The sequence below is a fragment of the Pholis gunnellus genome, assembly GCF_910591455.1.
Source record: "Pholis gunnellus genome assembly, chromosome: 5".
Classification (NCBI taxonomy): Eukaryota; Metazoa; Chordata; class Actinopteri; order Perciformes; family Pholidae; genus Pholis; species Pholis gunnellus.
This window is the reverse complement of record NC_136531.1, coordinates 17828201-17841597: the sequence shown is the minus strand read 5'-3', so window position 1 is coordinate 17841597 and position 13397 is coordinate 17828201. Positions and strand designations below refer to the sequence as shown.

The following is a 13397-nucleotide window of genomic DNA, read 5'->3' as shown; positions in this document are numbered from 1 at the left end:
TGATTGGTTGGTCCACCACTTTTGGTACACACAAGTACACACATTCACGGTCCCCCATGGTCCTTTGTCCTCTGAAATATCTCAACATCTACTAATAACTGACACAAAGTTTAGTGCAGACATTATTGGTTCCCAGTGGATGAATTGTAATTACCTTGGTGATCTCATTCTCTTGACTTTTTCGTTTATGACCCCGATACCTGCCAAACGACTGGCATTCCCAAGAGCCTCGCCTCTATATGTGCTGAGTGCTATTTAACAAATGTTAGCATGCTACACACTAAAATAAGATGGTGAAAGTGAGAAACATACCTCCCAAACATATACATGTTAACGCATTGTGAGCGCTTTAGCATGCTGATGTTAGCATTTAGCTCTAAGCACTGCTTTTTTTTAACACACACTTGCATTTATAACCTCTGCTCACCATGCCTGTTACTAAATATTTGAGTGAAACAGTTCTTTGTTGCCATTTATATTGAAAGTATACACAGTCATGGAGCTATAAGGTGCTTTTGGAGAAATGACCCACTAAATGGACGCCATATATTTTATATTGTAACAAACCGAGGTGATGTGTTTAAGTAAGACCACGCTCTGTCTAAATACTTCCTGTCTCCTTTACCCACTCTGCCCTCATGATAAAGCACTTGGTAGATGATCAGAGCGAGCTCTAATGGAGACTCTATGAGAGAGATTCTGAAAGAGAGTAAACGGAGCTTTACTCAGTGTTTACTCTCCGTCTCTCTGCAGACATCAGACCTGATAACACACACACAATGAATGACCCTGACCCTGGAGCCTTCTTGCCCTCACTGGTCAAATAAACCTGCATGTGTGTAGACAAAATGCACACACACACGCACACATATGCACTTAGACAGCTGTGTGCTCTCCAGCAGTGCAGCTGATAAGAGAAAGAGATAAGAGTCGGGTGTGTTTGGGGGAAGAGAGCTGACAGAGGTCAGACACTGAAGGCTTTTTATTCACCTGGAACTTTACCACATTCCTTTGTTTCAACATCTCTCTCTTTATAGAAGTAAGGTGTGTGTGTGTGTGTGTGTGTGTGTGTGTGTGTGTGTGTGTGTGTGTGTACGTCTGTCACAGTGTGACTGCAAAGAGAGATTGTCTGTCAACCAGTAAGCCACAGCCCAGTTCTACGCTGCCAAAGTGCATTAGCTACATATTTTGTCACAATTAAGTTAAGACCAGAATCTATAATAGAATGTATAAAGTTTTTAAATAAAATTGTACTTTCTTACAATTATTGTTCTCTATCTATTTGAAAAATATCCTTTTGATGAACCAACATATTGGTAATTCAGTTTAATAGAGCAGAAGCTACATCAGTTAAAGATTGTTTAAAGGACTAGGATCAGAAATGGAATACAATATTCATAACTATGTTTTCATTAGTGTATAATGACCTGAAACTTATAGAACTGAGTGTTAGTTACCTTAGAATGAGACGTTTATTTCTACACAGGAAGTAGATGCTCCTCACAGAGTCCATGTTGCACCGTCGTGTTTCTACAGTAGCCCAGAACGGACAAACCAATCACTGGCTCTAGATGGGGCCTTTGATCTTTTTAGCTTACCTGAAGGCCACCGTAGTTCTCCGACACGCTTGTGAGACTGGGGTAACGTGAGTGCAAAACCTTGATAACGTCAGCCGCCGTCTGAAGTTTGCTGTTCTTAAAGAAAGCAAGGCGAAGGTGTTGGGAGATACCATGGCGTTACCACAGTTTTGCACACGACGGCTCACGATGCCGCACTCTTGAAATGGGAGGAGTGAGCGAAGGCGTATTCAGTCGGTGGCCATGTGCAACCTCACCGCTACCTGACAACTTCTAAGTAGACAGGCACTAGCAAACAGTCAAGCTGTTGTTCAAATGGACACGGAAGCTCACAGAACACATTTTGTTAGTGGATGGATGTGTTTCCCCCTGAAGACCGTTGAAAAACAGTCTGCGTTATCTGTATATTTTAGGTCTAATGTACTGGAGCTTCTGTTGCAGTTATGAAAGTTCTTATTCAGCCTGGTTTGAATGAAAGCATCTCCCTGCTTTACGCAGTCAGCCTGAAAACTGTGAGCTATTTTTCTCCTTTCCTCTGCTTCTGTAGTTACTGCTCTCTTCTTTGTAAGACAGTGTGAAGTTGTCGGTGCTGCGAGCTGAATGAGTGATGTTCTTTCCGCTTTTTCAACAACTACTGCCTTTGAGCAAGGCACCCAACCCAAGATCCAGTGCAGCTGCTCAGTAAAGATTTTTAAAAAGAGAGAGGAGTGTGCTGTGCGTGAGTAATGACTTAATAAAGGTCATGAAGATTGTAATCAGAGATAGAAGAATGTGCGTGTGCGTGTGTGTGTGTGTGTGTGAGGAAGCAGTGTGTGGACAGCCGGAGCGTTCCTCCTGTCAGGCCGCTTGAGAGGAGCCAGGTGGGGGTAAGGGGAGCAGGTCAGAGTCTCTGCTGCTCTGTAAATACTTCACATGGTGAAGGAGCACATGAGGTCAAACAGCACCTCAGCAGCTCAGACTTCCTCTGTTGTGGTGACGGGATTAGACTCGGGTCAGACTCCCTCTGCAGCCTCCAGGTCTATGTTTTTCAATTCCAGTGACTGGATGGAAGTGTGTTGATGGTATAGTGATACAGATGAGTTGTGCTTAATGCAGAGAGAGGGTGGGGGGGTGTAGAAAATCACCCTACCTGTCGGGTCATTCAGTCGGGGGATTGTCAGCAAACCTGAGCTAGTTAGAGTCGTGCTTCAGTCCAATTTTTTATTTTGGACTGAAGAACTCGATGTCATTGTTTCCTAGCATCATGTACCCTGGATACATTTGAGTAAGTTATATATTATGATTTTGGGTACCATTTTATGTCACCTTTTATGAAGGATATTTAACTAATCATTTGAATTATGGGTAATTAACATATAGTGCTTTTTAGATCAGTTGTAAGGCATCATTTGTGGTTGCTGGATTGTGACAAATCGCCGTCCTTTATTTGGTAGTGAAGCAGTTATAAATGTTAGTAATCCATTCATAAATGCTTAATAGGTTTTTAAAATGTTGATCTGCAGCCCTGAAGTGGTAAGTGGTCAGCTTTGAGGTTCAGCTTTATTGTCATTATAATACAGGATTGTACAATGCAGTTGCAAAAGATCAAAGGGAATTTTCCCAATCTGTTAACCCAAATGTCGGCCTTATGAATGGCTTAAACCTGATCTAAACAACATTAGCAAATGATTTAAAGTCATGAATAAAGCCACTAATTGGAACTGATAAGACCTTTATTAAAGATGCACTTATTAGAAAGTGAGTTTATTTTAATTCAGTTTGCATTTAGTCGGTTCAGTTTGAGTGTTTTTCAGTTGAGCCTTTTGTTGCTTTCATTTGACTTACAGCACAGCATCATCAAAAACAATCAAAAAGGAAGTGGAGGATTGATTCAGTTTGATTTGTATTGTATTATAAAATGTAATTTATAAGAAATAAAAAATGAATGGCTCCTTGAATGAGCCCTGATACCCACACATAACAGCACTATAGCAGCGTTGGAAATTCCCATTTCCACAGAGACATAATGGAGGAGTGTGTGTGGGTGTTTGTGTGTGAGGGGAGGCGTGTAAGGGAGTCTGTGTTCCGGCATTTCTCGAAATGCGTTACATAGCTCTGGCTGGGGGGAATGTGACGAGTCAGTAACATGCTTGCTGTTCCGACTGTTTTCTCACGGGAAAACCGTCCGAGAACCAAACAGACGTTTAGAGCACACGTGTGACTTCTTCTTACGTCAGAGCCTTTCTTTTTCCGAAGAGGTCGACTAGTGAAATAACACAGGAATTACACAGCTGTATTATACGATTAGAACAGAGCCACGTAAATCCCAGTGAGGATTATGTCAGGTAACATGGCAAATGAAAGAAACATATTCCTACAATTAAATGTCTTTACAGTGTTTAAGAGTCTGGCACTGACTGCAGAGGTTTTGGTGAATGTGTGTGGGAGTCGTATTTTGCTGTTCCAGACCTGCATGCTGCTCTAATTTTCACTGCGATAATGTGACCCATCTGTTTATGTTTATTATATGTACTGTTTCTCTAATGCAGGGTCTTCAACGTTTTTTAGGCCAAGGACCCCCAAACTGATAGAGAGATGGAGCAGGGACCCCCGACTATATATATTGTATAAAACTGTGTTTTATATTAAACTGGGCCTAGTGCCATGTATAAACATACCTCTTTATTGTGCATTCAATACTAAGCTATTCAAATAACACACAGGTTCATATATTCATGTTTTTATTTAAACATAAGGTTCAGTGAGTAGGGTGGCCGAGCCACTGCCATTTATAAACATACCTTGTCAGCTGATACCAATGCCAATATCAACATTGTCTGTCAATTGCATGATAATCATGCATACAAGCTATTCAAATTGACGTTTTTATTTTAAACATAAATGTGGAAACGAAAATGAGTAATGGCCTATTAGTGTCACTGCCATGCATAAACATACCTGTTATCTTGCATACAATACTGAACTATTTCAATAATGGACACATTCATGTTTGGAAAAAAAAAGAAAGAAAACAAAAATGGTCTTATCAACCAAAAATTTCGCGGAGCCCCTGCAGTACCTCCGCGGACCTCCTAGGGGTCGCGGACCCCCTGTTGAAGACCTCTGCTCTAATCGCATCCTAAGACCTGCAGGCCGGGTGCTGAATCGAATAAAAATTATCTAAAAAAGCTTGGCGAATATCTCGACTTGGTTAAAAATAAAAGCGGATCATTAGTCATAATGAAAGATAAAGAAAACTTTTCACGTTTCGTTTACAGCAGGGGTCCCCAAACTTTGAGGGCCACATCACTGAACATATCGTTTGACCTAGGGCCGCACGATTATGGGGGGGGGGGGGGGGGGGGGGGGGGGGGTGCTACGTGCGTGCTACTCGCAGGTGAGCGACTGTTGCATCGTGCGCGCGGATCGGGGCGGAACACCGCCGTGCGCGATACAGAGAGCAGGGGAATTGAAAACGCGCGACCATGTAGTGACAGACATGACATGCCGGCGTGTAAATAAATTACGCACAAGTACTCGTCCTTCAAGCTCCTGTCTCTCTGCTCTTCTACTTCTTCTACTCTTCTACTTCTACAGGGTGCGCGCATGACAGCTCTCATCTCGTTCGCCCCTTGGTGGTTGGCTGATTCAGGAAGCGTTTGATTTGATATGTAGCAGAGCACGTATTTTAAACGTCAATATCGCAGACGATCATGCTCATTTAATCGTGGCAGCCAAAATCGTGATCGCGATTAAAATTCGATTAATTGTGCAGACTGAAAAAAAATCATAATGCCTCTCTGGTATTGTTCAGGGGGCCGGACCAAATGTGGAGGCGGGCCGCATCCGGCCCGCGGGCCGTAGTTTGGGGACCACTGGTTTACAGGTTTGGTTTTACTTGGATGCGTTTTTATTTGTGCGTTTGGTCACATGGGCCAAGTTTATTTTATTATTTAATGTATCTTGCTGTTGTTTACGTTTCCAACTTTACTATATTTCACTCAGCTGTCTATTGCGATACACTGAATGGTCCAGTTTTCATTTGTGTAAAAGTGTGACGGTATTTCTCAGCTCGAGGGCTGCCTCTCTGCCTCTCTACACTCTACACACACATCTTCCAGGAGGGGATGTGTGGGAGTGGTTTGGAGCGAGCGCTCGCGTGTCACTCAAGTGGAGTCTGCAGCTGGCACGCGCCCCCGGTGACGTGAAGCGAAGCGCACAGAGCAAACGTTTTTTAAAACAGCCTGTTGTCCTGCAGCGCGCGCTCTCTATACTTCTTTTACTTGTCAAAATGTTGTTCTAACCACAAACGCAACCTTCGCCTCGACTTTAACTCGCCATGTAGCGTGAGCGCGTTAAACGGACCTGGATCTTCTTTCTTTTCTTGTTTTTTACGGGATCCTGCGGTTCGGGAGCAGCGGAGCGACGGGTCCGGCGTGCGGGATTTGGTGACCGCGGAGGGGCGGACGGGCCACCATGCTCCGGCCGTGGGCTGCGCACTGGTTCTCAGCTGTGCTTCTGTGTCGGGCGGTGGCACAGTACTCCAGCGACCAGTGTAGCTGGCGAGGAAGGTGAGGATGAAGCCGGACAAAGGACGCATCCATCTCAGTTTAGGATCAGACTCGACTATAGCGATGCTGTTATCACGGGCAACGAGGAACGCACACACCTAGGACGTAACTCAGGAATGTGATCAGCATGATAATACTTTCTTAAAGAAGTTCATATATGGAAATAGAATCCTTTCTGTTTTGATCTTCCACTTTCATGCACTTTTGACTTTAATCCGCGGATATTGAATTTTCCAAATGCAGGGGAGTCATGAAAGGAACTTGTCGTATGTGAGAGGGAGGGAGGTTGTGTCTTTGAAGTGGGTCTTTTGTGCATACTGTGGTTTTCAGAGGGCTCAAAGGACTAATTAGACGCATGGATGTTTGATTAAGATGTAATGTAATCTTCAGGAAGAGCACTGGAAGGTCAGAGTCAAATAAGTGACTTTCATCTTCTGGTGCAGACCCGCAGTGGAACAAACAGTTAAATATGTTTTTGGCCCGCTGCGTGCCATTACGTGTGGTTACTGCTCAGACACTTTATGGCGTAAGAAATCAGTAATTTAGAGTATCTTTATTAAAATCTTTAACACACAATTACTCTTCGCAAAGAGTAAAATTAAATCACGAGGACGACAGAAATCAACTATGGACTGGAAAATTCTTTCATTCCGCTTTGTGAGACTACCTTAACGAGCTTCTACATCTAAAATATGCTTTGTTTAAGCGTTTGGAAAAGTCTGATCACAGGAATGTCTCTGCTTCAGTTCCTATCTTAAGTAAATACAGCTATATGGCCCCTTTGATCACTCCTCCAAGTCCCCAAGTCATAAAATATGAAAGCCTGAGCTCCACACTCTGTGTTGTAAAGTCTACCAACCGCAAACTTCTTACGACTTAATAGCCCACTGAGTTCCTGGTGTTGATATAGCTCATGCACATCAGAGACAAACGACCACATCCGTCCAAAGTGAGAGGTGTGTTTTTTTTTTTTTTGGGCAGACAGCTGCACCAGAGTTGCTCTTTATGATTGATCTGTTTCTCTAACCATAGTTTTCTAGCATGTTGTTATAGATTTCACCTGAACATTTCCGGGGCTCTATATAATCCTGAATCCAAGTTAACCTTTTTGTTGGTCATTTTGATGATTTTGGACATTTGAACTTGTTCCTCACTCTGGATGAACATCTGTCTTCTCATCTGCAGTGGTTTGAGCCATGAGTCTCATCGCAGGGATGTGGAGCAGGTCTACCTACGCTGCTCTCAGGGCTCTCTGGAGTGGCTCTACCCCACAGGAGCCATCTTTGTCAACCTGCGGCCCAACACAGAGCCCTCATCGGGACACATGGCAGCTCTTCATGCGTGCATCAAACCCCACACTCACTCCCAGGTAGAGTATGAAGCCGCAATGTTAGCACGGCAGCGTGTCGTATCAGATGGATGGAGCTCATATGTGTCCCTCCTGGCCCTCCGTGTTCAGGGCGCTCATGTGTATCTGGAGCATAACGGGGATCTGAGGATGCTGCTGGCAGAGAAGGACCAGGCTCAGGGCACAGTGCACTGTTTCAGCCTGGCAGAGGGAGCTCTCTTTGTGGAGGCCGTCCCCCAGGCAGACATCAGCCGGAGGATCACAGCTTTCCAATACGAGCTGGTGTCCAGCCAGGGGCCCGGAGCGCACCTGTACCCATACCTGCACCCTGGTTTAGGTAAGAGATGTGATTCACCCATTCTTCAATATATATATATGTTTGCTTACATGTAGGATAAAAAGATTTAAGTACATTTACTCAAGTTTGGTACTTATTTGCAACTTTAAGGTAATTGTATTCCTATTTTACAGTATTTTATACCTCTATACCACTATATTATTATATATTCACAGCGATAGTTACTTTTCAGATGAATATTTTTATAGAAAAATTACGATCAGCTAATTACCTTTGTTGTGGTGTTAGATTAAATGACCAAACACTATATGAATTAGTTAAAATTATTTTGACCAACTACAGCGTGAAAGTACAGCTTACATTAATAGACTAATAATAATGATCCAAAGGTATATTGATATATCATTAACAGTGGCCATTCTGCATAGTGAGTACTTTTACTATTGATACTTTAAGTACATTTTGTTAATACTTATGTACTGTTACTATATGTGACATTTTGAATGCAGAGCTTTTACTTGTAATTGAGTATTTCTATATTGTGCTTCTTTTACTGAAGCAAATACATTTAATACTTCATCCACCACTTGTTGAATGTTTGAACACCAACAAGCATGTTTCCAAAACGGTTCATGCTTGCTACAGAAGAACTAAAATCATTGGAGAAAAAGGTGATAGATTAAAGCTTGATTTATGCTTGCTGCATTGAATGGGTTGAAATGGTCTGTTAATCCTCATGTCTGACACGGGCCGTCTTCTCACTGACATAAAGTGAAGGTGACAAAAGACCACGTTACGGTTTCACCCCCGTTTCTTCAACTCACTTACATGCTGCCCCTCGCGGACCCCCTCTCCTCCCCCACTTCCTTACTCCCACTCTCCCTTGTCTCAGTCAAACTTATGAAAACAAGCAGGCCAATCAAAAGGTTACGTTAGGGTCAAGCAAAAGGGTCAGAAAATCGTGTCTCAACTGTCAATCAAGAACAGACCTCCCGCCCCCAAAGCAGGGAACTTTGGGTAGCCCACCCGTATGAGTAGAGCGTTCTGGCAGAGGGGAGGGACGGTGGGTGGAGAAGAAGGCTGGACTGCTTTTCTAATGAGACAGAAGAAAGCCTGTACAAGCCTGCCTGTCTGTGTGTCTGGGCGTTTTATAGCTGTTTTTATAGCTTACAGGGTCAAGGGGTAATTCTGTGATTACGTCTCTTCCCTCACCTGCTGTTCTCATTCACTCTCTGGATGTCTCTTTTGTCTCGTAAACACCCGCCATAACAGAGAAAAAGAGAGGGACACAGACAAAGGGTGAAACATGGTGATACAAAAGCTAATGAGGAAAGAAAATGGATCGTGAAAATACGAACTTCTGTGGTTTCTTATGTTGTAAAGTACTAAACGTTTCATGTCTTCTTTCATGTTTTCCATTGTAGTCACCTGTAAACCCTGTTCAGATGACGAGGTCCTGATGGCTGTGTGTACCAGTGACTTTGGTAAATACATCCACCAAACGCACACATACACATTGTAGGAATAGTTTGACGTGTTGGGAAATTCGCTGACTTCCTTTCTTCCCAAAGAGTTGGACGAGAAGATCGATGCCACTCTCATGTCGGTACAGTAAATCTGAAGCTGGTTAGCTTAGCTTAGCATAGGGGCTGGAAACAGGAAGAAACAGTAAAACGGGTCTAGATGCACTGAAGCTCACCAACTAACACGTTATATCTAGTTTGTTAAATCTGCACAGAAACCAAAGCGTATTAACGAAAAGTCGCTGTTTTGCGGGTGGTTATGTATATGAGACTTTAGGAAGTTACTATTTTCAGTCTTAACGCTAAGCTAAGCTAACTGGCTCCAGCTACATACAGACAAGAGAGTGCATCCTCTCGTCTAACTCTCGACAAGAAAGCAAATAAATGTGTCTCCCAAACAGTCGAACCCAAAGTCAAACTATTTAATCTTTACTCAACTGTGGCCATTAAGGCAACTAGCAACGACAGGTTGATGACACATTTAATATTCCCACATTGCCCAAGTGTCTCTCAAGTCTTTTTGTTTAAAGGTATCATTATGTCATCTGAATGAGCTGAAACGTAGTGAAAGGAGAGTTAGACATTTAGAAAACTGACTCAATTACACAACTATGTAACACGAATGCTAACATTAGCCAACGTTAGCTACTTGTCATATCAAACCAAGTGAGGCTGTATCATCGAGACCCTTGAATGTATTAAACTGAGTAAGGAATTGTTTTATTGCTTATTAATTGATTTTAAGAGGAAGAATGTTTTATGTCTGTTTTCAACATAGTCCCTCTTTAATTCATACACTTTATTTTTTACTATCCTTAATTAAATCTTGTATTTATCTCCCTTGTTTCTGTCCCTGTAGCTGGCAGTGGCATCTTTCAAAGTGTAGCATCGGGTGCTAACGACCACTCTCCTGCTGTGGTGACTCTGAGTCGACTGTTTCGCCAGAAGAGCAGGGTGTTTGCTTGGGGTGGAGCCAGAGGGCGGGGCTGGGGTGGCCGTATCAACGTACCCGCACAGTGCAGTGTGCAGCCTGGAGGGGATGAGTACCTTTTGACTGGCTCTGTCCATTTTGGCAACGCCTGGCTTGGCTGCGCACCTCGCTACAAGGACTTCCAGAAGCTGTACATCAGAGCACGGAAAGCGGGAACAAACCCCTGTGAAATAGACACGGACTGAGCGAGATCTCCTCAAAGCACGGTGGAGCGCTTCACCCGAAAAGACGTTGAGGAAGACGCAAAGAGGAACAAGCTGAGATTTGGAGGATGGAGCGACATCATCTTTGAGCCTGGCAGAGTAGCTAAGCAGGGTTAAAAAAAAAAAAAAAAAAGACCTGGCCATCGTTAAAGGATACTTTAATACTGTGCAACTTGCAGCAGAAAAAACCGCTGGGCAGTTTGAACATTTTAGCCAATGAGCTGCCGACTAAAACGTCCTCATTTGATTGTATACTGTGTGTGTGTGTGAATAGGTTTCTGCTTGAGTGAGTGCAGCGAATGAATGATGTTGAGCTTAAATTAATTTTGTGCCTTAAATGATGATGTTTTTATTCTCATGACGATACTGCTTGTGTGATCATTCTTGAAATGAATGTATGCTTTGTAAAAAGCTTTCTGTAAAATGTAGGATTCTTCTGACAGAAGTACCGTATGCAGCTCTGTGAGTCTTTATGTACCAAGTGTGTGTGGGTTTAGCTAATGAGTTCAGAGGGTCTTTATATCTACAGAAAATAAAAAAAAGCCATTCTTCAGCTTCTCTTTCCGTTGAAAAGTTTACATTTGATTAATCTATTTATCTATCCGTGACTGAGCCTGTATACAGGGATCCTGCATTATTATTAGTATTATTGTATCTCATACTGAGTGTGGTTGAGGTGCAGATGATTAAAAACAGATGGCAAGTAAATAGTAGGACCAAAAAACGAAGGAGCAAAAGTTAGCAGCCTCCCTGCTGCCAACAAAGACATATTATCTACCTAACTACCCAAAAGAAAAAATCATTATGAGTGTTCAGCAGTTATTAGCTGGCAGGAGTGCAGCGGTGCGTCAGCGCTGGCGTAGCTTCCCTTGTGGAGCCACTTTTCTGGTTGACGTGTGTGTGTGTGTGTGTGTGTGTGTGTGTGTGTGTGTGTGTGTGTGTGTGTGTGTGTGTGTGTGTGTGTGTGTGTGTGTGTGTTCCTAACTCTACCTCTGGGGACACTTTTCAGACTAAAGACCAGTTAAATGGGGACGGCTTGTCCAATCGCGGAAAAAGCTGATTTGGGGTCATTGGTTAAGGTTGTGGTTAAAGTTGGGGTAGCGTAAGTTTCCAGGGAATCAATGTAGGTCAATGTGATGTCCCCAAAAGTGACCTAAGTAAATATGTGCGTGTGTTCATGGCTTCCTCAGCTCAGAGACAGAAAAGAAATTTCCCAACATAGCCAGCAGGTCCAATTCAATAACTGTTTTGCTCTTGATTTTTATAGAAGTAGACTCATGTGCCCTGTATCTAAAATTAAACTCAATTCAACATCCTGTTTTTGTCACAGAGGCATTTACAGCTGTCAATATGACAGCTACTGTCTGATGGATGGATGTTTAAGACTTTCAGAGCTCGATGCGTGGAAAGCTGAAAGCAGAGGCGGATGTGTGAATGACCTTAGAGGGGTGTATGCGCACCTCTCCCTCTGCCTGCTGTCAGCAGTTGTGTGTGCGCGATGCTTTCCCTCTTTACTCAGGAAGAGCAAGAATGGATGGAATGTCCCCTCCCACACACACACACACACACACACCTCCATCTGTAGAGACAAACCATGTGTGCTGTTCTACACAGGAAAAACAACCGTTCTTTATACCTGACAAGAATCATTATCAGCATGCAGATGTGTGAAACTGGTGGGTTTTTTTGTTTCAAGTTTGTAACGCTACTAAAGCACAGGGAGTTAAAGCCGGACAGATTGAACACAGAGTGGTCAGAGGCTGTTCAGACAGAGAGCTTCCCATAATGCAACTCATTTGTGTATCAGGCTCCTCCCCGCCTGGTAAACACCCAACATCGTTCAAACTCCCTGCTGCCATAGATGTGGAAGTGAAGTTGGTGAAGTGAAAATGATTCTCTCTAATGTGAATCGAGCTTACGCCGAATGACTAAGTGAGAAAGAGAAGGCAGGAGAGTAAGACGTAAAGGGAGACATTAACACAGAGCTTGAAGGTTTAAGATGGAGCCTAAAGACTCGAGAGGGTCACCTATATATAACCGTCCCCCTCTCATACCATGGGGCTCTGTGTGTGTGTGTGTGTGTTTGTTGTGTTTGTCTTGGGTAGTATAAGAAGACCACCACACACGCGTCCTGCACACTGCCGACATGCAAGCAGGCCACAAGGCAGAAACCCAACCCATCCCAACACTCCTTGGCAACCCAGCCTGGCAACAGCCCAGCTCGCCTTGGCATCCTCGCTAATTCGGGACACACGTATCCCTCCGCACAGAGGTCTTAATGTTAACCTTTCGGTGTGAGAGTGTGTGAGATATGGAAACAGTTTGTGCTGCAGTATGCGAGAGGCACAGCTGAGCGGTCAGCTGGAGTCGAGGGAACGGCTGAGCGCAGGGAAAACACACGCATGCTTTCGCCCACACATACACCACCACTGGCATTTTACAATGCGCTGCTCAGGGTGGGGTCGGTGGTTATAAACGGTGGCACAATATTTTAGGTTTAGGTTCTAAGTATGTTTCTACAAGAAGTCGGAAGTAAATGCAGCTCTTACATTGCTTTTAGAGTATACTACTAGAATAACAACTGTGTCATTGCAATAATTATTGACATTTTCAGTGTTTTCGTTTATTAATATTTCTTAAAAAGTCATAAAAAAACCCATTGGCTTCATGTTATGAAAGATTAAAGAGAGTGTGGGTGAAAAGTATAAAGAAAGTTTCCTTTCCTTTTTTGAGTATGTGGCTCTGGAGATTTGTTACCTTTTAATCAATTTTAAAATACTTTTAGTTGTATTGCTATATAATTCTGTTAATGATTTTAGAATTTGTTTCTGGCAGATAACTGAAAAAGACTATAATTATTCTGTTATACCGTAAAGTTGGTGTGGTATAATGTTGGATATGTTAGTT

The 13397-nt window shown here is 43.1% G+C and overlaps 1 protein-coding gene across 1 annotated transcript; it reads left to right on the top strand.

Annotated features, from left to right (window-relative positions):
• Window positions 1–5805: 5805 nt before the first annotated feature.
• On the top strand, window positions 5806–11055 carry LOC306695693 (meteorin-like protein). Its single transcript, XM_079158999.1, has 5 exons — window positions 5806–6127; window positions 7313–7496; window positions 7587–7812; window positions 9198–9257; window positions 10156–11055. Exons 1-5 carry the CDS (start codon window positions 6033–6035, stop codon window positions 10470–10472), a joined length of 882 nt encoding a protein of 293 aa, XP_079015125.1. The 5' UTR covers window positions 5806–6032; the 3' UTR covers window positions 10473–11055.
• Window positions 11056–13397: the final 2342 nt, after the last annotated feature.